The sequence below is a fragment of the Agelaius phoeniceus genome, chromosome 2 (assembly GCF_051311805.1).
Source record: "Agelaius phoeniceus isolate bAgePho1 chromosome 2, bAgePho1.hap1, whole genome shotgun sequence".
NCBI classification, from domain to species: Eukaryota; Metazoa; Chordata; class Aves; order Passeriformes; family Icteridae; genus Agelaius; species Agelaius phoeniceus.
Genome location: NC_135266.1, coordinates 113,830,561 through 113,853,522, shown reverse-complemented (window position 1 = coordinate 113,853,522; position 22,962 = coordinate 113,830,561). Strand labels below are relative to the sequence as shown.

General features: G+C 41.6%; 1 protein-coding gene across 1 annotated transcript in view; it reads left to right on the top strand.

Annotated features, from left to right (window-relative positions):
* Positions 1 to 2,820: 2,820 nt before the first annotated feature.
* The window catches only part of CRYBG3 (crystallin beta-gamma domain containing 3), an 85,435-nt gene continuing 65,293 nt past the window's right edge, over positions 2,821 to 22,962 (top strand). Inside the window, exons 1-2 of the mRNA XM_054653102.2 lie at positions 2,821 to 3,003; positions 16,581 to 16,659. Of these exons, the coding sequence (XP_054509077.2) occupies positions 2,903 to 3,003; positions 16,581 to 16,659 (180 nt within the window). The 5' untranslated portion in view covers positions 2,821 to 2,902. The remainder of the gene's footprint in view (positions 3,004 to 16,580; positions 16,660 to 22,962) is intronic.

The following is a 22,962-nucleotide window of genomic DNA, read 5'->3' as shown; positions in this document are numbered from 1 at the left end:
CACATGTGAGCACTTTAATCTGAGGCGGAAAGGAACCTGTTTGCCCCATCTGTTTTGGCTTGCACGTGTTGGTGCTGCTGTTAATGCTGGCAGCTGTGCTAATGTGTGAGGCCACCTGCCACATGGCAGATACTGCAGCTTTGGGTAAAAGCTTCCCTTTCCCCCCTTGCTGGAAGTGTAGGTGGCTAAATTTCCCCTTTTATTATTTTAGGTGTGTCAAAACTATTTACTCTTAGGTCATGTGATACTCAATTACTCCAGGGTACAAAAAAACCAGAAGGGGATTCTCTAACCTGTGCCATGTTCATCTCTTATATTGATACAGTTTTACTACATTGATTAGTTTTAATATTTTTGTTATTTGCCTGCAATAGAACTGTAATTTGGTGCATTCCTGTATTTTCTGCTTTTAGATACAGTGAAGAAAGGAGGAACAGATTTGAGCACAAAATGTTACTGTTTGGGATTAGCATTTCTGATTAGGTTGGCTCTTTGTTCTTGGACAAGAAGAGCCCCGGTAATGCTTCATGCTACCCTGTGGTGCCCCTCTGGGCACATGTGGACAGCCTTGGGATGCAGCAAGGTGTTCTGACTGCCTCTGTGTGTGCAAACCACTCACCATATTATGCTTAACTACATCCTGAGGTGATTACGAGGATTAATTAATGCTTAAATCCTTTGAAGACACCGGATGCTTAATAAATGCTAATTATTATATTCAGGTTTGCTACCTTGCTATTCAGGGATTAGATCTTACTTAAGCAATAGGTAGGGAAGCTGTGAGATGTGTGTGGCAAAGAAGAATTAAAAGTAATAAACAGGGAGAGCCTAAGCCTCCCTGCAGCCTGTTTGTGCAGTCCTAATAAATTGCTACTTTTCTAATTTGGTTTTGGAGCCTAATTACTTCTATTTTGAATGTCAGAAGGAGTGTCTCCTTTATAATGTTTCATTGGGAACTGCTGTTACATTTTGCAGTTTTAACCCCCATTGCCATTTCTGTGAGAATTGGCGACTATGTGTAGGTACACTAAAAATGTGGCTTCTTGTTTTCCTCTATACTGTTCTGGAATGAAACATTTCATGGCTGTGTGCAAAGCTTGGGGCATCTGTATCACTGAGAGAACTGTCTGCTCCTTGTCTGGACATTGAATACTGGACAGAACCTTGTGTACTAAGTGCTGGTCCCCTGAATAAGGTTTGTGACTGGTTTCTATTCTGTGAGAAAGCTACTTTTTGTAACCTGTGATCCAACCAGCTAGTCCAAATTCCGACTGCTTAAAAAATTAAGTGCATGTCCAATATCCAGCTGTGTCTGTGTTTTTAAATTCCACATCAAAGCTATATGAGACTTGGACTATACAAAGCAGAGCTGTTTGCACATTTCTTAAAGATTTGTTCATAGCTGAGGTAGGAAAAAGAGGACAGAAAAGCAGACAGTAAGTTTTTTTCAGGCTGTTTTATTGCTGCTGCTCTGCAGATGGGCCTAGAGTACCAGCTTCATAATCTGCCTGTCACAATGACACAGTGGTTAAGAAAGAGGTTTGGGTATGGATTAAGGTGAAGAAAGGGAAAAAACCTTACAAAAGAGAGGACATCACTGGCACAGGTTACCCAGAGGCCTTGGAGATATTCAAAAGCCATCAGGACACAGTCCTGGGTAATCTGCTCCAGGTGGTCCTGGTTAAGTAGGGGATTGGACCAGGTGACATCCTAAGATCCCTCCCAATCATTCCACAGTTCTGTGAGATGGCAAAAAGCAAAAGGGAGCTGATAGAAAGGTGTAAGGTGGAGGCAGTCACAAAGAACAGCAGAGATGCTCACAAAGATGAGAAAGTGGTTCTGAATTTAAAACCCTTGTGTCAAGGTTGGTCTACTTTACCAGTAACTCACGCTCCGTGAATCATTAAGGTTTTGTGCATCACCTCTATAAAATGAGGGTACTATTTGTCACTGTGCTGTTGCAATGACAAGGTCATCTGTAGGTATAGTTTGATGTTAAGTCAAGGGTGGCCACAACTCTTGGAAGGAGCAAAATGAAGGGTTTGGTATTAAAAAGGCCAAAACCAAACAGAAAACTAAACCAAACTCCTTTTTAGGAAGTAAACTTTTTGAAGGACAGGAGAACTCCTTTTTTCCAGGCCACTTTTCGTCAGCAAGCATGAACCCTCCAGTACCAGAGAGAGGGGAGAGCTGAATCCGCAGCCGCTGCTGCCGTGTGCCTCCGCTCGATGCCAGTGTTTACAGCGCTGGGCAGCAGGCACAGGTGCTGCGGCAGCCGCGCTGTGCCCGGGACAGCGCCGAGCCAGTTCCTGACTTTGCACGGACAAACGAGTGCAGGAGCTCCAAGCTGGCCCCCCTCACAAAGCACCAGGCTGGCGCTGCGTTTGCAGTCAGTCAGGACTGTAGGTTCTCAAAGCTACCTAACCTTTTTCTTCAGAGGTTTGTTGTTGTTTTGTTTCGGCTTTTTTTACCTCTGATCTTTTCTCTTTGTTCACACTAATTATGACCCATTAACTTAAAAAAAAGAAGCAACAAACCCAAATACAACGCGCCACCCTCCCGGCGCGGGGGCGGCGGGCCTTCCCCCTCCGCGGCCCTCGCTTCCCTCCGCGGCCCCGGGCGCTCGGCAGGGCAGGGGCCGGGCCCTCCCGCCTGAAGGGACGCGGACGGGGCTCCCCCATCTCCTCCTGCCGCTGCTACAGCCACCTCCCGCTCCGAGCGCAGCTCTCCCAGCCCGCCCCGCCGGCAGCAGGGCAGGGGCGGGGGCGCGGAGCGGCGGCTCCTCCCCGGGGCGGAGGGACGCGCTAGCCGCCTCCCGCCTGCCGCCGCCGCCGCGGGGACTCGGTGCCGGGCGGCTGCTGGCGGCGTCTACCGTCCCGTCCGGTCCGGTCCGGTCCCGGGGATGTCCGGCGGGGGCAGCCGGCGGCGGGCCGGCCCCTCCTGGCACAGCACTTTCTCTCGCTTCTTCTCCAGGAGCCCACCCGGCGAGGGGGCGGCGAACAGGTACGCGAGGCTCGGGGGCGGCGCGGTGCCACCTGCGCGGCCGGGGGACACCGGAGGCCACGGGGGGCGCGGGGCTGAGGGGGGCCCCGGGCCGTGTTGCGACACTGCTGGGTGGCGGGGCAGCGGGAGGAAGCGAGCGTTCCCCGTGGGGAGCCCGCGCGTCCCGCGGGCGGCTCCTAGGACGGCGGCGGGGCGGCGGCGGGTCCGGGGGAGCTGCGGAGCGGGCCGGGAGCGCGGCTGACAGCGGCTGCCACGGCCGGCAAGGGCGGGCTGTGCTGGGGCAGCGCTGCTGTGCGGGCACGGCTGCTGCTGGGCGCTGGGGCAGGGGGACTCCGGGGCTCCCCGGGAGGTGCATCGAGCACCCCCGGCCCCGCCAGGCTCGGCGGAGCCCCGGTGTAACCTGCTGGGAATCGCGCACCCCACGGCTCCGCCGCCGTCAGCGTCCTGTGGCTCGGGTCGCAGCCCCTTCCTCGGGACTGAAAGCAGGGCAGGGCTTTGAGGGCTTTGTTTGTTTGGTTTTCCTTTTCAGTTTTCAAGCTGGAAGTTTTCTTTTGGACTGGTGTAAATGAGGCGTTAATGCAACATAAATATTACTGATGTGTTTAAGTCTCAATGCAAAATTTGTGGTTTATGGAAACTTCAATATTAATAATTTTTTTAGCGCAGGGAGACTTTACAAGATGAAAAGGTTTGGAAACTTCTTGTGTACTTGTTCCTCTTCCTTTTTTTTTTTTTTTTCTTTTTTTCATTCTGGTGGCTGATTTCTGTCTGTAACTAGGAAAGAAGCACAGATAAGTTTTCTTCCGTTTCTCAGGCAGCCTCATTGTTGGCCCAAGTTAACGAGCATATTTTTGTGGTGAAAAGGTGTTAACTGCCTAGGCCTTACTTCCTCAGGTGTAGTATTCTTTGCTTTTAACATGTTGGTTTTAATCTGAGTCATTCTTGATATAGGGCATAGGTTTGTGTTTAAGCTGACAGACAGTAAATGCTGTTTAATCAGATAGACAGTGGCTATCGCAGTAGTTTTTTCAGTGAAAAGCTGTAGGATTGAGATGCATATTCTCAGCAATCATGGTAAATAGAAGAGCCTGTTGCCCTTTCACACTGACCATCTTCAACAGTCTTGTAAAAATGCACCATGAGGATTTTTAACTTTGCGGGGTTTGTTTCACTGTAAGCATTTGACATGCCAGTACACCACCAAGAATCCACTGGTCTCTTATGAACAGAAAACGTTGCTTTTTTAATTCATGGCAAAAAGAAATCGGGAGCCAGGCTGCTGAATCAAGGCCATCTTTACAATTGCTGGAATAGCCTGGCTGTTTTGTCTGGTGGGGGTGGTTAAGATATGGGAGAAGGCGAAGGTTTGGATCTAGAGAGGCAGTGGGACAGGTTTCATCGGATGACGCCTTGCCAGCTCCCTCCAACTGTGGTTTGGGATAAACAGAAAAGCCTAGCGGTCACCTCGGTGAGGAAGAGAGCGATGCCACTTGAGTGGTTTGTGCACTACATGGCCGATCCGTAGGTAGCACTCATGGCAGACCTACTCCACTTAACTTGGGGCTGCAAGTCTAATCTCTATCCCAATCGCAGTTTCATTTCCTGCAGCCAGGAGCCTTTTCTTTATTCGGAAGCTGGGGTAGCCCGCGCAGACATGCAAAGGCTCTGGCCCCTCGGCCTCGTTGTTGAGTTCCTCACGAGGTTCGCTGCGGGGCGGTGGCCGTGACTCCTTCCCGGAGCGCAGGCAAGCGAGAGCCCTCGCCATCCCAAGGCCCATTTGGTATGTTAAGGAGCTTTTCCTTGTTGTGCCGGGCTGCAGCGTGGCACGTTCGTCAGGAATGCTGACGTTCTCGTATTTGGTTTCCAGTGGCAGCCTTGTTCGCAGATTAGCGTAATTGCATACATTAGCCAGCGCCGGGCTGGGATGAGTGCCGCAGGTTCGCTCCTCGCGTTTATTCAGCGAGCTCGGCCGGGCAGCAGAATGGAACAAAGCCGGAGTGCGGGGAGGGGGCACCAGGGCTGCCCTGGGTGCTTGTTGTGAAGGTGTGGAGTGTGTGGGCGAGCTGGGGAATGCAGCTTTTGTAAAGGGCTAGGAGAAATGTATGCAGCGGCATGGAATCCCCTTCAGGTTATCGCTAGGATATATGTTGGAGCCAGACCAAGTTTGATATATGTATATAAAACTTTTCTATGGAGGTATTTTACTTACTGATGGGTTTCAAAAAAGTAGAAGACCTGAGTAGAGGGGGAGCAGTATATCATCACATACACCCTGTGTGCCCGCACTGGCCTCTGGAGACAGGCATCACACTTGATACCTCTGCAGAATGTGATGGTTTCCTGAGTTATAAAAGCATGTAGAAATGAGCCTCTGTCCATCCAAAAGTCATTCTCTGTCTGCAGAGGTGGGTGGCTGGAAGCTGCCAGCTTTCCTTCCCCCATGGGCAGAGCTCCCCTCTTGCTCCAGACCCTGCTCAGATTTACCTGTAAAAAACACAAGAACCAAAACCCAAACCTACCGTGACCCTCGTTTAAAATAGAAGGAAGGGGATCGGGGGGGAGTTACATAGTTTGTTAATCAGCGTCTTGGACTCTTCTGAGAACCTCATTTGACAAAAAGCTTATGTTAATAACTTGCCCTTGCAGCAATTTGTAGCTCTGATGAACATGAGACTCGCTGGAGGCTGGCTTGCTTGCTTGTGGAAAAAATAAGCTGTGCAGGTTAGTTGTAAGTTTTGTGGCAGCAAAAAGCGCAGTACATGCCTTAGGAGTTCACTTGGCTTTTACATAAAATGTAGCCAAATGGAAAGCATCTCCCACCCAGTGCTTGCCTGCTGCTTAAGTGTCTTCTTCAGAGTTGGGGCTGCTTTGAATGGCTTCAGTGCTCTTCATCCCAAGTCTTTATCATTGACTTCCATCAAAGGCAGTCATTATCCTGGAGTATCTGCTATTTTCAATAATACACATTTGGTTATTGGTTACCACAGTGTTTATCCTGGAGCAATCCAAATCCCCTGAGTGACAAAACCCAATTGCATTTTCACTATTCTAATAGGAGTCTTATAATTTTTAATTTTTTTTACTAATGCATGTATTTTTAGTCCATCTGGAAGAAGACAACAGCTTTTACACTGTAAGTCTACACTATAGATTCCTTCAGAAATATGTGGCTTCTGTGGCTGAGCAATTGTTCTTTTGCGAATAAATGTGACCTTTCAGGGGGGTGTGACACTTTTTACTGAGGTACCATCAAAATGTCCTTTGAACTATGGGTGCATTTTATTAGATATTGTAGTGTTTGGCAGGTTCGTTTCAGATCTCTCTTTTTCTCTCCAAGCACTGTTGGCTGGTCACAGAACTACCAGTGCAAGTTTGATTTGTCAGGATATTTTGTCTGCACTGCTGAAGTATACCAGAGACACCAAACAGGGAGGAGCAACCTTTTATGTGGTTTAGGATTTTGGGGGGCTGATTTGTTTGCTGGGATTTTTTTGGGGGGGCTGAGGTTGTTGTTCTATTCATCCATTAGTATCTTACTGAGAGCTTTCAGAGATGAAGAACTTGGTTTATTCTGCCTGAGGAGAGATTAGAGAGTCTTTTTCTTCCTTTGGGACTGCCAGTCATTGTTCCTGTTTACAAAGAACATGTATTTTTGTAGTTGTGCAAACTGCATTTGAGGGACTGCTGGAAATTGATGGAAAAGGGAGTAATAAATTTCAAACCTAGTTCCTCTGAAATTGCTGCCTCCTGGCTGGGTTTGATTCACATGCCATTGGCATCTTTGAAGAAATCCATTGTCTGCTGGAAACATCAGTCTCTGCTTTCTAATAAAGAACCTTTTACTTTCAAAAGCCAGAGCAGGATTCTTCGTGTTGTTGTTAAAATTTAGCTTATTTATGAGTCTACATGAGGGATGGTGGTTTGTGGAACCAGCAAGGGCATTACTCCAACCATATAGAAGAATTCAAATTAGACTTGCCTAAGTAAGGTGCATTATGAAAATTTTCTGTACGTTTGTTAATTTGGGGTTTCTTTCTTCCTTTTTGCTTCCTAGATTTTTCTATTATGGCTTCCATTGCACGATAATTCAAAATAGTATGAAAGGCCCCGATTCAGCAGGGTACCAGAGGGGTTGCCTATAATTAAGCAGGTAAATAGTTCTGTGCACTCTAGTGGGACTGCCTGCTTGATCAGAACACGTACTTGGATGTCTCATGGGACTGAGACCAGGAGGAGCAGGGCCAGCAGCTGGCCATGTGTGTGAGAGACATTTCCTGAAGGAAATGTTACTCGAGCTTTAATTATAATAGAAGAGCTCCTTGGAAGAAAGAAAGCAATGGCTTTTCCACTATTTTAAATGTTAACAGCATTCTCTTCTTTTCCAGTTATTGGCATAAGGGCCAGAGTTAATGCAGAAATATTTCCAAAACAGCTACAAGTCTGTGGTTTTAAGGAAGAGTTTTGCAAAGATCAAAATTCCTTGGACTTCTCCTCTAGTGAACAAAAGGCTCCCAGGTGGAAAAAAATTAAGATTCTGATACGTGTTGCTGTGGGGATCGTATTTCTAATTTTTTTAAGTTCTTGAAAGGGTGGAAACCCAGCTACTGCTTTTAATTTCTGAGGGGCTTTTGGATTTTATACAGTTCAGTTAGTATATGCTATTATACTTGCAGACAGTAGCACAGCCCTGGGTTGCTCAGGCTTTAACTCAGTTCTTCTGGTATATTAATTTTCATTTTTAGTATAATGTTTATCTATTCTAACTGGCTTTGCAGTATCACTTTTGAAGACTTAAGGTCGGAAATGTTGCCTTCCTGACTCATTTCACTTTCCCATGTCAGTTTCTAGACACAAGACATAGTCTCCAATAGTGTTGTTATTGTGATTTCATTACTTGCCTTATTTTGAAATAGAATGTTGTTTTTCTGAATGTTCCACTACTTCTTAAGTTGATAAAATATTTTTCCTTCTGCTTAAGGAGGTCTTGAGACCTAAGTGTGTACACACCTTGGGGATCTGCACTTCACCTACAGTGTTGTGTTGGTAAAAAATGTAGGAAGAAGTTATTTCTTGTGAGCACATGGACAGAAAAGGCAGGAAGAACTGCAGTGATAACATACTTTTATTTTAATCATCAGTTACAGGCTGAAAATTTGGCATAGAACTCATTTTGGTAGGAATGAAACATGTATGCCTTCAAAATAAAAGAGTGAACTTTGGTGTCTGTAGGATGCTTCCTGGTATATGTTTTGTGATCAAAGATGGGAGTTCTGGAGAGTACATTCTTGAGTTCTGGGGAGTATTTTCTTGAAATAGCAGCCCTCTATACTTCTACCAAAAGTTTTCTCCTCCAGCCTGACTAGAAGAGCTTGCTGCACTTTACTTGTGACACCAGTCTCTCTTGCTTGTTTTTTCTGGGGTGATTGTCCTTAATGAATCTTTTTGAAATTCTGGTATGCTCTGTTTATCAGAACAACAGTTGCTGCTGCTTTAAAGCTACCCTGGATTACTTTTTTTTTTAATATCTCCTATTTTTATGCCATTTTGTAAGTACCACTTGCAATCCCCCACACCACAACCATGCCCTTTGCAAACAGTTCTATTCCCCATTAATTCAATACATTTAACCTTAATAAATGGTTTGTAAATCTGTTTCTGATGTTGTACCAAGTGTTTGTGTCATAAAAATGCTGTAAACTGTCTAACCAATCAGACTGGCAAACAGGGGGCAGACTCCAGAGCAGTGTTGGTTACTATGCCTGACAGATGCCAGAAGGAAAACCTTGATGTAATCTGGTATAATCGCACTGCCCAACACTGGAGTAAGCTCTGCTCAGAAACATTTCTATTTCTTTCTCCTGCCTTTGCAGGGCTGTGTAGGTCCCTCACATGTAAAACAGATTAAGTTATTTAGCAAGGGTCATCATAGTTATTTCTCTTAGTTCTAGCCTTTAAACTTAAAGGTACACGTTCAGTGTAACATCATGAGTTTTTTTCATGTAAACTTTCACTGTAAAACGTGGCCTATCTGTGACTTTTCTGACGTATTTATTTTCCATTATAGTTCTGGTTGCTTGTTTTAGTCTTCATTTAGTACTAACATACTTTGTGTAGCTGATATAAACCATGCAATGCAGCACTGCTATTGCAGAATGTGAAGCTGACCCAGCTTTGCTGCACAAGCAAAGAACAGTATGTAAATCAGCAGCAGAAACAGGTTTGAGAGGAAAAATTGTTTCAGTTAAAACAATCTAAATTGCTTATTGCTCTCTGTAATCAAACCAGTTTCGAAATTAGGGTAGTTTAATTGAATAAAATACATTTTGTCTATTTCAACACTTACATTAATCAGCAATTGTAACAGTTCTGCCTAAGTTCCTGCTTTCTCCTCCTGGCTCCTTTTCCTTCTTTCTTATCTTTCTCTGCTTTCTTTTCCTTTTCCTCTGTTTCCCTTCTATGTTTTTTTTTTTTAATGAAATAGCAGCTTTGCTTTCCTTTGACCCCCTAATTTCAAACTCAATAACTTGTTTTTATAATTACCATTTGTCTTAATGTCTTCAGTTCATCTCCCTTATGTGTGTGGCCTAAGCTTAAGCACAGAAGCATCAGCCAGAAACTTCACATTCAAATTTCTGTGCAAAATTCTCCCTCTCTCAATACAAGCCCCAACAGCCTTGCCAGAGACTAGAGGCAGATTTTGTCACTGCTGCTGCTATTTGGTTTCTCAAGATGTGTGTTAGCCTGGGAATCTTGCTGAGAACTTCACTGGAAATTTCTCATTTTGAAGCTTTTCAGAAAAGGGTGACATTGTGGTTTTGGGGGGAGAGAAACAGAGGAAAGAGGTTTAAATCCATTTAATTCGTTGGGGTATTTTTCTTCTAAAATGCTAACATTTTTATTTTCTGTTAAATACTAACATATTTTAGCTGTCACTTGATGCACAAGCCAATTTTTTTCATCCAGTTGATCTCCTCTTATCTTGTTGCCACTGAGCTTTACAGGAATATTTTCCTTTCAGGTAATTTAACAAATGGTTACTGTACCCTTGCTCATATTCCTCAAGATACGTGCTGGGAGCTTGACACTTAAAAAATTGACTTTTTAGATTAGGTTCTGATAGTTCTTCCAGCTGCACAGCCCACAAATGGCTTCACAAGTGAGATGATAATGCCTAGAGGAAGGTGTTTCCCTTTAAAGTCTATTTTATTTAGTTGCATTAAAAAAGAAGGATAGAAAAATTGATTTACTAAGTCTCCCAGGCGAACTGAGAAGTTAATAAACATGGGATTGATTGTAACATCACTGAAAGATGGGAATTGTCAAGCTCAGTTTTGTTTATGAGATTACAGCTTCCTTGACAAACTGCTGAAATACCATCCTTAGATGCTTAAGACTTTGCACTGATGCTCCACTTAAAATATTTGCAAGTGCAATAACAGCAGGCTAAAGCTCAACATAGAGAGGATTGTAAAAAAAAAACAGATGTAATAAATCATTTTGTACTTGATCTGTTTGATGAAAATGAAAAGGATGTATTTTTGAATCCATTTAATATCTTCACAGATAATTTAAAAGAGGAAAAAACTGTAGCACGTGAAGTTTGCAGATGATTTGAGTGAAAAGTATGGAAATCACCATGTAGATGACATTGGAAACAAACAAAGTTGCCATGGTTGGCAGCCAGTTAACGACGAGCTGCCAAAGTGGTGGCTCAGAGAAGAAAATAGGATTGTCGGGTGTATAAACAACAAACCACGTGTGTTCTGTGCATGCTTTGGTTACTGCAGGACCAAGTCCAGTTTTGGTGTCCATGATTTATTATGAAAAAGATGCTGGCATACTGAAAAGGGCTCTGAAAAGATGTCCAGAACAATTTGATGTCTGGAAAAACTCCCTCACAGACCAAAGTGAAGTAGCTCAGTGGCATTTAGTTTAGAAATGACAATGTTAAAGTTTGAGGAATGACTCTGCCTCAAGGAATGTAACTGGAAGGGAAATCAGATTTAAGTGCTTGATGTTATAGACCTGTGGCTCCAAGAGGTTATTTGAATCTGAGACCTTTATAATCTGTCCCACATAGATGTAGATTGATTGAGAGATGAGACTTGAATAGTTAAGCCTCATAAGTAGTGAATTTAGTAGTAGTTTACGTGGAAAGGTTGTATTTACAAAAGTGGTAATTTTTCCATAGTTTGTTGTTTTTCAACCAAAGCTCATAACTTCCTGTCATGTGTTAAAGGCTTGATGCAGGTCTCCCTTGGTGAAATTTCCTAATCTAGATTATGCAGGAGGCCAGCTACAGTAATCATAAGGGTCTGTATGGCAAGCAGGGTAGCTGGTGGATATATACATATATATATATAAATAAAAATTTTAATTTCAAAGTCTGAATTTTTTTGCAGTCACCTTTTTAATTACCACTCAGAAACTGGGACAAAGAATTAACCAATACTAAGCAACCTATGGCTCTTTGCAGTTTTGTCATAAAAATTTCATTACTACTACTGGTTTGTGGATATGGTGTGAGAATTCCTGTAATGTGCTGAAACCTCATTGAGGTCTTGCACATCTATATTTGATGGTATTATTAGACTTGTGGATTTCCACTCATTTACATTCTTCAGGGAGGCTCTTGCACAAATGGATTTTAAAGTATTAGGTGATGAAATCCTTGTTTCAATGTTTCTCCATTGAAATATCTTTCTGGAAGGTACAGCACTGCACGTGTAACTGTTGGCACGAAGTAAAATTGGAAAGAAGTCATGACATCAGAACCACATGAGGTGTATTTCCCAGAGAGAGATGTTAGGTTTGTTCAGAGAGAAAGGATAGGCAGGGGCTGTCATTACATCCCAGAATGCTGAAATAAAGTAAACCTAAAAGACATCTCTGAGGTTGGGCATTGCTTATTCTCTTGCCATTACAAGTCTCACATTAAATGGTTCCTGAGTTAATCTGAGAGGACCAGTTAAAAGCAAACAATGCCAGCCTTATGTGGTAGCAGGGTGGGTTTGGCCACTCGGGGAGTCATCTGTCCCCAAGAGAGAGGAGATGGCAAAAGGCTGGAGGACTCACCTGCCTGGTTCCATGTGGGCTGCATGAAACATAAATGCTGGAGCTGCTGCATTGGAAAAGATTTGATTCAAAGCCCTGGGAGAAATAAATCCACGTGTCAGCATCCACAAGTGCTGTGGTGGTGCTGAACTGAAGTTCAGCTTTAGTCAGCTGTCCCCATTTCCTTAAGGGAGTGCCCATTAATTTCCCCCTTCCCAAACAGCAACAGGCAGTCTCTGCCTTCTGCTCATAAAAGGAACCTAAAATATCACAGCAATTACTTTCAGTTTGAAGAACTCTGCCTGTGGTCAGTCTGATCCAAACTTGTGTGTTTGTGCTTTATTCCTTGTATGTTTCCTGTAGCTTATTTTTTTTATCTGTCACAACACATTCACAATCTGCTGCGTGCATAACATGGGTGGGGTGGATTAATAAAGGAAGAAGGGGATGGGCTTTTAATTTGTGAGTTCTGAGGGATTGTTATGAAGGACAAGGGTGGAGGAAGCAGACTTCTCACACCATACAGAGGTGCTGTGAGGGCCTTTTGAAGATGTGATTGTTTGTAATTGTCTTGTTCTGTTTTTAGAGGCAGTTGCAAAAGACCTTGAAAGCCGTGTACTTAAATATGCTCCATTAAATTGCTTTTTTTTTTTGTTGCTGACTGTAATCCCTCATGTAATCTCTCTTTGTGTGAGCAGCAATGCAGAATTTGAACATGTCTTGCTCATAAGAGTCTCTAACCTCTCTTTCCAAAGTGTAATGATTAAAAACTTGGACCACAAACCTGCTTCTGGTTCAGACACCACCTGTCCAAGTAATACAGAAAGGTCAAAACGGAGGCAGCAGCAGAGGAACAAAAAGCAATAGAAAATGGCACAAAGAAAGGTTTTTTGAGAAGATACAAAAGATACCGTTCTGTAACTTAAATTTAATCTTGATTAGTTAGAGAATAAGAGTGATGCTAATCAGTTTAGGCATGCTGGCAAGACAGTAGAAAGAGCAGCAAGACAGCTGAGGAGAAGAAATCCCTCTAACCTTCCTCTAAACCTTCGCTAAAGATTAATCCATCTCTGTTGGATGCACTAATATGTAAGAGAAAAAGGAATGTCTAGCAGAAATAGCAACAGAAGGGCAGTAGATTACATGTCTGAGAGGCTTGAGTTTCTAGAATTAATTGTGACTATGTCTTTTTATTTAGTATTTCCATGCCTTTTTTTTTTTCCTCCCTTTAAATCTATAAAATTAGAGTAGTATCTGTCTAAACATGTTAACAAGTGGTTGTGACAATTTGTAAGTGATTGCCTGGATAGGTAAGAAGCCCATGGAAGCAAGTTGGTAGAGATGTTTTCTTTCTTCCTAAGACCACATTTTGCTCTTCTTAAAAGCAAAGATGAGTCAATTGATGGGTTAATAGAGGCCTGTTTCTGGGTGTATAATGTAACAACAGTAGTTTGTGAAGCACAAAGTTGAAGATGAATTCCTGACTGGACCAGTGTGAAATGCTGTCCTGAGAGGTGGGTGGTTAAGCACAAGCCTAGCTTTAGATGTGCTCAGCTGGAGAAAACATTGGTGGTACCTGCCGTGGTGAAGTGCTCCAGAAAAACATGCTCCAGCTTTTCCACTGCTCTGGAAAAGCTTAAAACTTTGTGGAGCCAAACTTGATGAATACAGCTGTAGCCCTAGGTCACAGTGATGCCATGGATGCAATGATGATAAGAGGGAAAGCCCTAAAATTTGGAGGGAGTTGTTGTGGGGATTGCTAAGTTGCTTTGTGTGAATGAAATGAGCAGTAGCCAGCAGGTTCTTCAGTCCCAGGCACTGAGTGTGGCCCAGCCCCTGTGTCTGTGGTGTTCAGGCTATAAAAGGTAACCTTGCCTCTTTGAGAGAAACAAAACCATTTTATCCTAAACCACCCACGAGGCCTTTGGGCAGCAAAGAAGCTTTTGTGCTGTAAAACTGAGACCATTTAGTTTCAGAGATCCATTTAAAACTGTGTCCTGGCTAAGGGGAGAAGAGTTCACCCCAAGCAGCCTCTGTGGTGTTGTGAGGGGCAGTGGTTTGTCCTTTCCTGTTGCTGCTGAGTGACTTTTGTTGGCCCTTCACTGTGCAGTTGGAAATCACTGCACTGTCAACTGGATCACAGGCTGGATTTTTACTCTAGGAAACTTCTGCCCACCTCTTGATTTTGTAGAAAAGTGTTGCCCTACTGAGAGCCCTTCTTGGCTGAGTTAAGGATGTAGAGATAACTGAGGTTGAGGAGGAAGGAGGAGAGATTTCTAAAGCTGGTTCTGCTGACAAAGTCAGCATGTTTGAGGAACTACACCCTAAAGCGAAAGGTTAAGGAATGTAGAAATGCTGGAATATAAACTATGAAAGGGTGTGGGGAAATGCTTCCAGAGTTAGGGTTATTTTATAGTGAAAGGAAAGTTTTGATACTTTTTTTTAACTTGTTGATTTTAAGATGCTTATCTACTGAATTGCATTCTTTCAGTTTTGGTATGTATGCTATGGAATTTCTATGGCTAGCTAGAAGAAAGTAATTCAGACATGTATTTCAAATATAAACAAGAAGTAGGAAAATGAAAAAAGTTTTGGGGAAAAAAACCCCACATTATATAAAGGGAAGAATATGAGCAAAACAAAGTGATGCAGTAATTCAACACTGGTATAAAGTATGCTGGCAGGACTTAATGAAAGCAAGGATCTCATTTCTGGTCTGCAGACCAGTTCCATAAAGAGTGATACATTGAACTTAGGAAGAATGTCTGGTTGACATCACCCTCTTTATTCCACTCTAAAGTCCAGGGAATCTTAGTTCATGTCAAATGTATCAACATCAGGAAAAGCCACGTAGATCTGAGAAGGGTGTTTTGGTTTTTAGTTTGTTCTCTTTTAAACCAACAACAAAACAAAAACTAGGAGAGAGAAAATAAGTTGTGTACAGAGAAACACTTTTATTAGTGTACCAGACTGCCCAGAGTGATTGTGACATCTCCTTCATGAAACACATTAGCAGCAGAAGAAATTAATAAGTCAGAATATTAATTCTTCTGCTCTGTCTTCCAAGAAGGCAAAGAACAGCCAAGACTTTCAGTCTGATGCCGTCCCTGAAAAAGCATCTTTGTGTTTATGAATGCATTAAGGGAGATTACCTAAGGTGATGTGAAAATACATGGTTTTCAACTTGGAGATGATCTCTAAATGGGAGGAAAAAGTTCTTCTTTTGACGCATCTGAAAAATGCGAAAGATCTTGAAAAACTTAATAGCAGGAGAGGTCTACTGTCATTTTTATTCAGAGAATGATGTCTCTGAGCAGCTGAGAAGGAAACTTACATTTAGTCAGAGTGGCTTTTGCTTTTGTGTATATATCACTGTATACTGAATGCAGATGCCTAATCCACAATAGGAAGAAAACCATCTGCATTCATAGGGAGTCTTACTGGGATGTGCTTACCTGTGGTTTACAGTCAAGAGCAGTAGGAGTACAGCAGCACCTTAATTCCTTCTCCAAATCCTGACAGAATTCCACCAAATTGCTAATAATTGGTTTTTTATTTAAAGAGCTTTCGGTTCATCTCTTCACACTTGTGCATTTTTCAATAGCAAAGCTAAATGTTTAAAAGTGGTGAAGGATATTTGAAATAAATGTGAATTAATTGAAATTCTTACTCATATGATATGTTAGCACAAAGTTATTTTTCTTCATGTAATGCTACACAGTTCAGGAACTGATGTCTGTCATTAACAACACCTAATGTTTTCCTTAATAGTGTTTTAGCTTTTAAATTGGTTGTAGCATAAAGGTTTTTAATAAAATGTTCTCTGTTGGATTGTGTGTAAGGATTGTTCTAAGAACTGGGGCTGAGGGCAGGGAGTTGGTTCCCTTCATTCCAAAGATGAACTCTCAAGAAAATTTGAATGAATTTGGTGAATTTCCCATAAGGACACATGTGATTTTGGGCTTCTGACTTTTAAAATGGAGCAGCAGGCATTGCCTTGTTAATAAACACATACCTGTTGTCCCCTTTCTAAAATTCCTTCAGCATTTGCATGGCCCATTGGGCATGTTCAGGGAAGAACTGCTCAATGTGGTGGCTGTGATTTGGGATGATTCCACCTGCCAGCAGTACATTCCTCTTGCTCACAGGCCTCAGAATGGGCTGTGCCAAGTGGTCCTGTGGCAATGAATGCTGCTGTGGTAGATCATTGTTCAATTGCAGGTGAAAATTAATACACAGGCATGGAAATCTTGTTATTTTTCAGCTGGAAGAGCTGAAATGCCGTGTGCTGTTTCTGAGTGCTTGAGTTCAAAAACCTCTGTGTGAGGTGAAAAAGTCATTATGGTTCTGTCTTCAGCTTTTTGGGGCTCGGTTTTTTCAGTTACAATATCTGCAGAGTATATACCACAGTTTTGGAAAATATGTTTTGCTGTCCTTTCTTGTGTTTAAATTAAATATGTTGGCTCTTGAGAGGATTTGAATAATGCAAGTACTCAGTGTTACACAATATTTTTGTTTTTCAGTTCTGAAAACAAAGGGAGCACAGCCATAAATTCAAAGAGCAGCCAAAAGGAAAGCACAACTCTGCCTGCACTTTTGAAGGTAAGATTTTTATTGACTAATATTTATTTTAGGTAAAACCTGCCACCTCTACATGTGACTATTTGTTAGAGTTCTGATGTTAGATGCACTCCTGGATGTTGGATGCAGCGTGGCACCTGATTGCCATAGTCTGGGTTAGGGTCCACTATGCCAGGGTTCTAATGGACATGCTAAAGACAGAAAAACTATTTGTGCTTCACATTCTTTAAACAAAATCCACGTATTTACTTACAGGAAAGAACTGGGGCTTCAGTGCATGTTTGCCAGTGAAGAAGAAAACTAATATTTTTATCAAACCATGTTTTCAGGCATTGCTCTAAAGTACCATTTCTGTATAATTTATGAATATCTAACCAGCAAGTCTGTGCTTGCCTGAAGGTCTACTGGTTGCCAGCCAGAGCACTGTAAGATCTTTGTGCTGAGATTTGTCTGCACGTTGGGTGCTCCTCACCAGTTACCCGTGTTAATCATGCTTGTCTTGTCCTGTAAATGTTGTACTGCAAGAAAAGGACATGTTCCTCTGTGATCAGGGCTTTCTCCTGTGGCACTAGGCACACCTCTAAAGTTGTGCTTAGATTCAGCCAAATATCATAAATAATTATGTACAGAACAGGTGATAACTGCTGTCACATCTTGCCCTGCACTGAGCTGTTTTAGTGATCCAGTCACTAAGCAATTTTGCTTGAATTTTTGTTCCTTTTCTGAGTTGTCTCAGTGCAGTGCAGATAATACCATGGCTGCTTCCCCAAAAGGGGCTTGGCTAGTCTGCCAGATTTAGGGCAGATGTAGGCTTCTTAACACACTTAATCTGAGATTTCTATCCCATATTGCATTTATTGAGCACTCATGGTGTATGGACAGGGAAGTGCTCACCTTCTGTAGGGCCCGCAGTCCCTGTGTAGTTGCATCCTCCGTATCTAGGGACCATTTGTTTGGGGTTCACCAAAGTTGGAGACTTAGCAGTTGCCTCTATAAAGTCCCCAGCAGGGTTATTTGCTCAATAAAATTCCATTTTGACTGTGGTTTGTCTACAGCAAGGTGGGAAACAGTGTTTGTTTAGAAGCCGGGTGGATTCAAGCCAACTCTGTCAGTTCAGAGCTCCTGGAAAATGCCACTGCATGGCTTCCTATTACCATAAATCATTGATGTTATGCCTTGGAATGCAGGCAGAAAGGTTTCTGATAAACCAGAGAAGACTCTTATCTACTATAATAGAAGAAAATTTTCTCAGTTAAAAAAAAAAATCTCATTTTTCTGTGTCAGATCAGCGAAAAATTCCAAACCAGATTTTCCTTTGGAGGAGTGTCCACCCCAGGACAGGACTGAGGAAAGGGAAGCATTCAGCACTAGGAGTTGCTTAAAAGGAAGTATGAATAGGGCTAGGTCTCAAGGAAGAAGCAGGATGTGTAGGTGGAACAAAGCAAGCATAGCAAGTTTAAGTTACCTAAGAGTATTTCTTTCTTGCCAAAAACTAAATCTGATTAATTTTTTTTGAATTTAAAAAGCCACAATTCCGAATCTTTCCTGCTGAATCTGTTTCAGTAGTCTTTTACTCAGAACTTGTGTTTTTATAACACTGCACTAAAAGGTGGTGCCAAAATTAGTGCTGTAAAGTTTTTTTCCAGGTATCTGATCTCCTCTTTGTCTTTCCATAACTTTTTATTTAGTTATATTGTTTCAGACCTATGTTAAAAAGCCTTAAACCATGACATTATCTTCGAAATAATACCTGGTGTTTGTATAGGCTTTAGGAAGAAGGTGTGGTTTTCATTCTAGTAGAATGTGCTGGCTCTTCAGCTGTACTGAGAGCTTCCTGTCTAACTTTCCTCTGTCTTAAGCTGATCAAAAACCTTGAGATACACTTGAACAGTTTCATATGCATAGTAGTGTGTACTTCGAGCAGTCTAACTTTTTATCTTGTGTGCACAGAAATTACAACTAAATAGTAAAAACTTACTCAGAGGAAGTAGAGAAAGTATTGGTTTTCTGATCTTCCCCCTGCTACATTTTCTGCAGAAAATATTTTTTCTGTTTTTTCCTCTCACTGCTGTCTCCAGTACACACTTGAAATTTGGTAACACCGCATTGGCCCAAATAAACTGTCTTCTGCAAAGATCACCAGACTGCACTTGAGCAGTTGGAGAGAACTGATGCTTTCTTAATTGTGGCATTGGGATAATCTTAAGAGTCTTTTCCAGTCTAACTGATTCTATGAAAGGTATGACCTGTATTATTAAAAGATGCTTCAGGTTTTTTTCATCCAATCATCAAGGTTACTGTAGGCTGACAAAAAAAATGTTTTGGAAAGTGTGCTTTGTGAAGAATGTCTGAATCTATACTTGGATCAGTTTTGGGCAGGTTTCCAGGCATGGCCATGTCTCTGAGCTGTGCTTCTACCTGAGCATTTCAGGTGGATGGTAACTAAAAGTGAAACCATGTTGTGTCTGTGTTAGCTGTCACCAAGTTAATGAGCCATCCTATTTCTGCTAGACTTCCATGCTGTGATTTTGTATATTCATTGACCATCTTAGCAGGAGGCCAGGGGCGAAATAGCAGAGGAGCTGCAAGTCTCTGATTTAGCAGCAAAGGTCGAATGTCTAAATTATAACTGACTGGGTGAGTGGAGCTGGGAATTGTGCTGAGCTATGGTAGTTCTTTGACTCTTCTGAGCACTTTAGAAACCACTTCTGTACTTTACCCCTGTTATTTTTTCCGTACAATGAAATATTTAGCTCATAAAGGGAGGAAAAGATATTTTAATATGCACCTTTTGAAAATACTAAGCCTAATTTTTCTGTGCGGCAAGGGGGACTTTATCAGTCACCACTTGATCACTTTCAAGAAAATATTACTGAAATGTATTTTCTGTGTCTGTTAATTGATTGCAGAAAGTACACCACCCCCTCCCAATATTTATTGATAGATTTTGCTTTGCTTCTGTTTCTTTGAATTAGGGCTGTAAAGAGTGTCCTTTCTGAGTAAACGCTCCGCTCCTTTTGAGCAGAGTGATTGCTGAACAGATGGTTGTATGGATGTAAACAGCTCTTGAACTTCATGTTTAGTGTGCTAAGTGTCTGCCCTACAGGGTGTCCAGTACACATTAGTATATCATTAACCTCACTTTTAGTGCTACAGGGACTTTGTTTTCAAAGGGAATATTGTAACAATGCTCCCTGAAAAAGGGTTAAATGGTCACTGGGTATCTTTCCTGTAGCAGTGCATAGAGAAAATAGCCCATTCTTCCATAACCCATTAGGAAGGAATTCTTAAGCGTGTCAGCACAAAAAACACCATGTGGGCTGTGTGAGGCAAACCCAAAAGTTCCAAAAAGTAAGTGCAAATTTGATACACCAAATGTATCATTTAGATTACAGTATTTCAGTAGCATCAAGCATTCTATCATTTGGCCCATAGGCTCAAGCCTGAATTAACCTGAGACAGTCTCAACCTTCACAGAAAACTCAGGGGCAGAAAGTACAGCAGAGATTATCAAGTCTGCTCCTGTGCCCCAAGGTGAGATCTCTGTATCTATGTCATACCTGATAAAAGTTTGTCTGACTTGTTCTCAAAGACCTCCAGGGATGGAGATCTCTTAAGATCTCTCCAACCTCATCAGACAACTGTTCTACCAATTTCATAGACCTTGTAATTAAAAACCCCTTTTCTTAACATGCCATCTAAAGCTTCTGTGCTACAAATTAAACCTGTAGCTAATTGTCCTCTGACAAGTACTCCTGTACACTGTGAACATGGAAAACAGAGATTATTCTGTAGCTCTGCTTTCTCACATGAATTTCATTTCAAGGTAACATAAAGATGGCTGTATTTAAGCAGGAGACATGATATTAAATTTTGATGGCAGGGACTGCAATTATGTGATAAGATGGAGCCAGCTTCTTTTTGGAGTTGCAACGGGTACAAGTTGGAACATGGGAAATTCCAGTCACCTATATGAATTTACTTCCTTGGTTTTTTGGGTTTATTTTTTCCCTTTACTATAAAAATAGTCACATATCGGAACAGTTTGCCCAAGTGAGGTGCAGAATCTTTATGCCTGGAAATACTCAAAACAAAGCTGGATGAACCAGAGCTGCTTTGTGCAGGAGCACAGACTACATGACCTCCCCAGCCACATTCCTTTCAGCCTAATTTGTGCTGTAATCTCTGTCACAAAATTTTTCATCCAGTGTGCCAATTTACACGAGACTTTTTTAGAAATCCCATGAACTTGCTGGATATAGGTTGCTGTTCCTACTGAATGTCCCTTATTCTGACTATAGTTTCATTATTCAGACTATAGTTTTAAGTTTTACAAAAAAGTTAGAAATCAAAATTAAACCTAGAGTCTTAGTTAACTGCATACTGTTTTCCATATAGCGTGGGGTGGGTATTTATATTGTCATGCTTCTACTTTATATTGATTTTATTTCAAAAATCTCATAATTTTAAAATTCATCACTAATTATCTAAGTAATGTCCGCTCAGGCTGTCTGTGAATTCCTGCTAAATTCCTGACTTAATAAGTAGAAATCAGAGAGAGGATGTTTTTTCTTTTGGTAGTCAAGGGAGATGGACTATTGCTGCCAACCATGAATTTTTTAAAAACCTGAGGGTTACTTTTAAAAACTCTTGCTGTCACTGTCCACAGCAACAAATGAAAGGTAAAACAAAAATTGTTTTGGAGTTTGTACCATCAAGATATCTCTTGTGAAAGCTGAAAGCAGATATTTTTTTCTCAGCCATGATGTGGACTTTTGTTGAAATGGAATTTTATAGGTGGTACCTTTTAGTTTCCCAGGATACTTTGTTAAATTGATGGTTGATGTTAACAGCTGTATGTGTTGAGGGGGATATTTCAAGATCATCCCATCTAAAGGTCTGGTAAATTCCCTTGCAATATTGAAGATGTTTAGAAAGAATGATCTTGAAATGTGCTTCCCTCTCTACTACTTTTGTTCTTCAAAGAAGGGATCATGAGGAAACTTTGTTTCAGGATGGGTGGGGGGAAAAAAGGCTTAAATCTTGGTCTGTTTAACTCAGAAAACCAACAGACAGGTGAAGTAGAAGTGTGATGCCAGGTGCTATAATCTGCCAACAGAATGTAAGTGCAGATGGAAGTCACGCTGTCTCATCCCATTCCCAGTGTACTGTCACCTTCTCCTTTGAAAAGGTTAATTCACCTTTTTTTTTTTAACCCTAGCGTCAAGAAATTGTCAAATCAAAGAGAACAAAAATTGTTTAATGTTTGTGAAAACATATTCATTAAAAGGCAATGAGAGTGTAGTCCTGGAAGACTTTGGGGGAAAGAACAGAAGTAAAACAGACTATTTAATTCTGTTCTCTCTGGCTCTACAGTAGCCCTTGTAGTAATGAGGTGATGGTTGCATACTCAGAAGTCAGTATCGGTTTTTAATCTTCAATCAGAGATTTAAAATAATTTAATGAGAAAATTCAGAGGGGAAAATTTTCGAGCAGCTCTGCAAATGGTGTGAAGAGAAACTTTTAAATTAAAAAGTTAATTTGGTCATTCTAGAGATTTTCACTGAGTTTAAAATTCCCTGTGAAGGTGACCCAGCAGAAACTTTATTTCAAATTGTATCTCCTTTTTTCTACCTTTTCATTTGAAATGTTCACCCCGACCACTTTATCTGTTGTTCTCGTCAGGGAATGTATCTCTGGATATTTCCTCAGATTTTAGGAGAATACTATGGAGTTTCAGAGAATGCTTGGTTCATCTTTTCTTTCCTCATCTGACAAATTAAATATACATTAATGACTCCTTGCTGTTTCAAGAATTCAAATGGATAAACAAATTTTTAAAGTCCCAGTGCTGAACTTTGAACAGATGCTGTTGTCTTTCCAAATGTTAAATAGTCATTGACTTTAAATAGGTTTATTTTTAAAAATGCAAAACTGATACAGTTTAACTAAAAGTCTCTTCCTGTTGTTTAACTTCTACTCCTGATTATGGTGATGCTTTGATTTCATTAGTTTTCTCGTTACTTTTGTCTTCCGGGGTTGCCATGACCTGATTTTTTTCATGTCAAACCAAGCAGAGAAATGAGGATGTGGAAGGAAAACTTCACAGTATTAAAAAGCCAAAATATTCAGGTTAATTGGGTATTTGTAGAAGTACTGAGTTCATAACTTTAACTTAAATTCCCCCAAAAACCCAAGTCACTCTTTGTTTCTTTTGAGGGGGTTTTTAGCTTTTTCTCATTAGTTAAAAGATGTATTTTAGTAAAGACTAAATAGTTTTTTACAAAGGTGGACCTCCCTTGCATCTTCTACACCACCACTCTA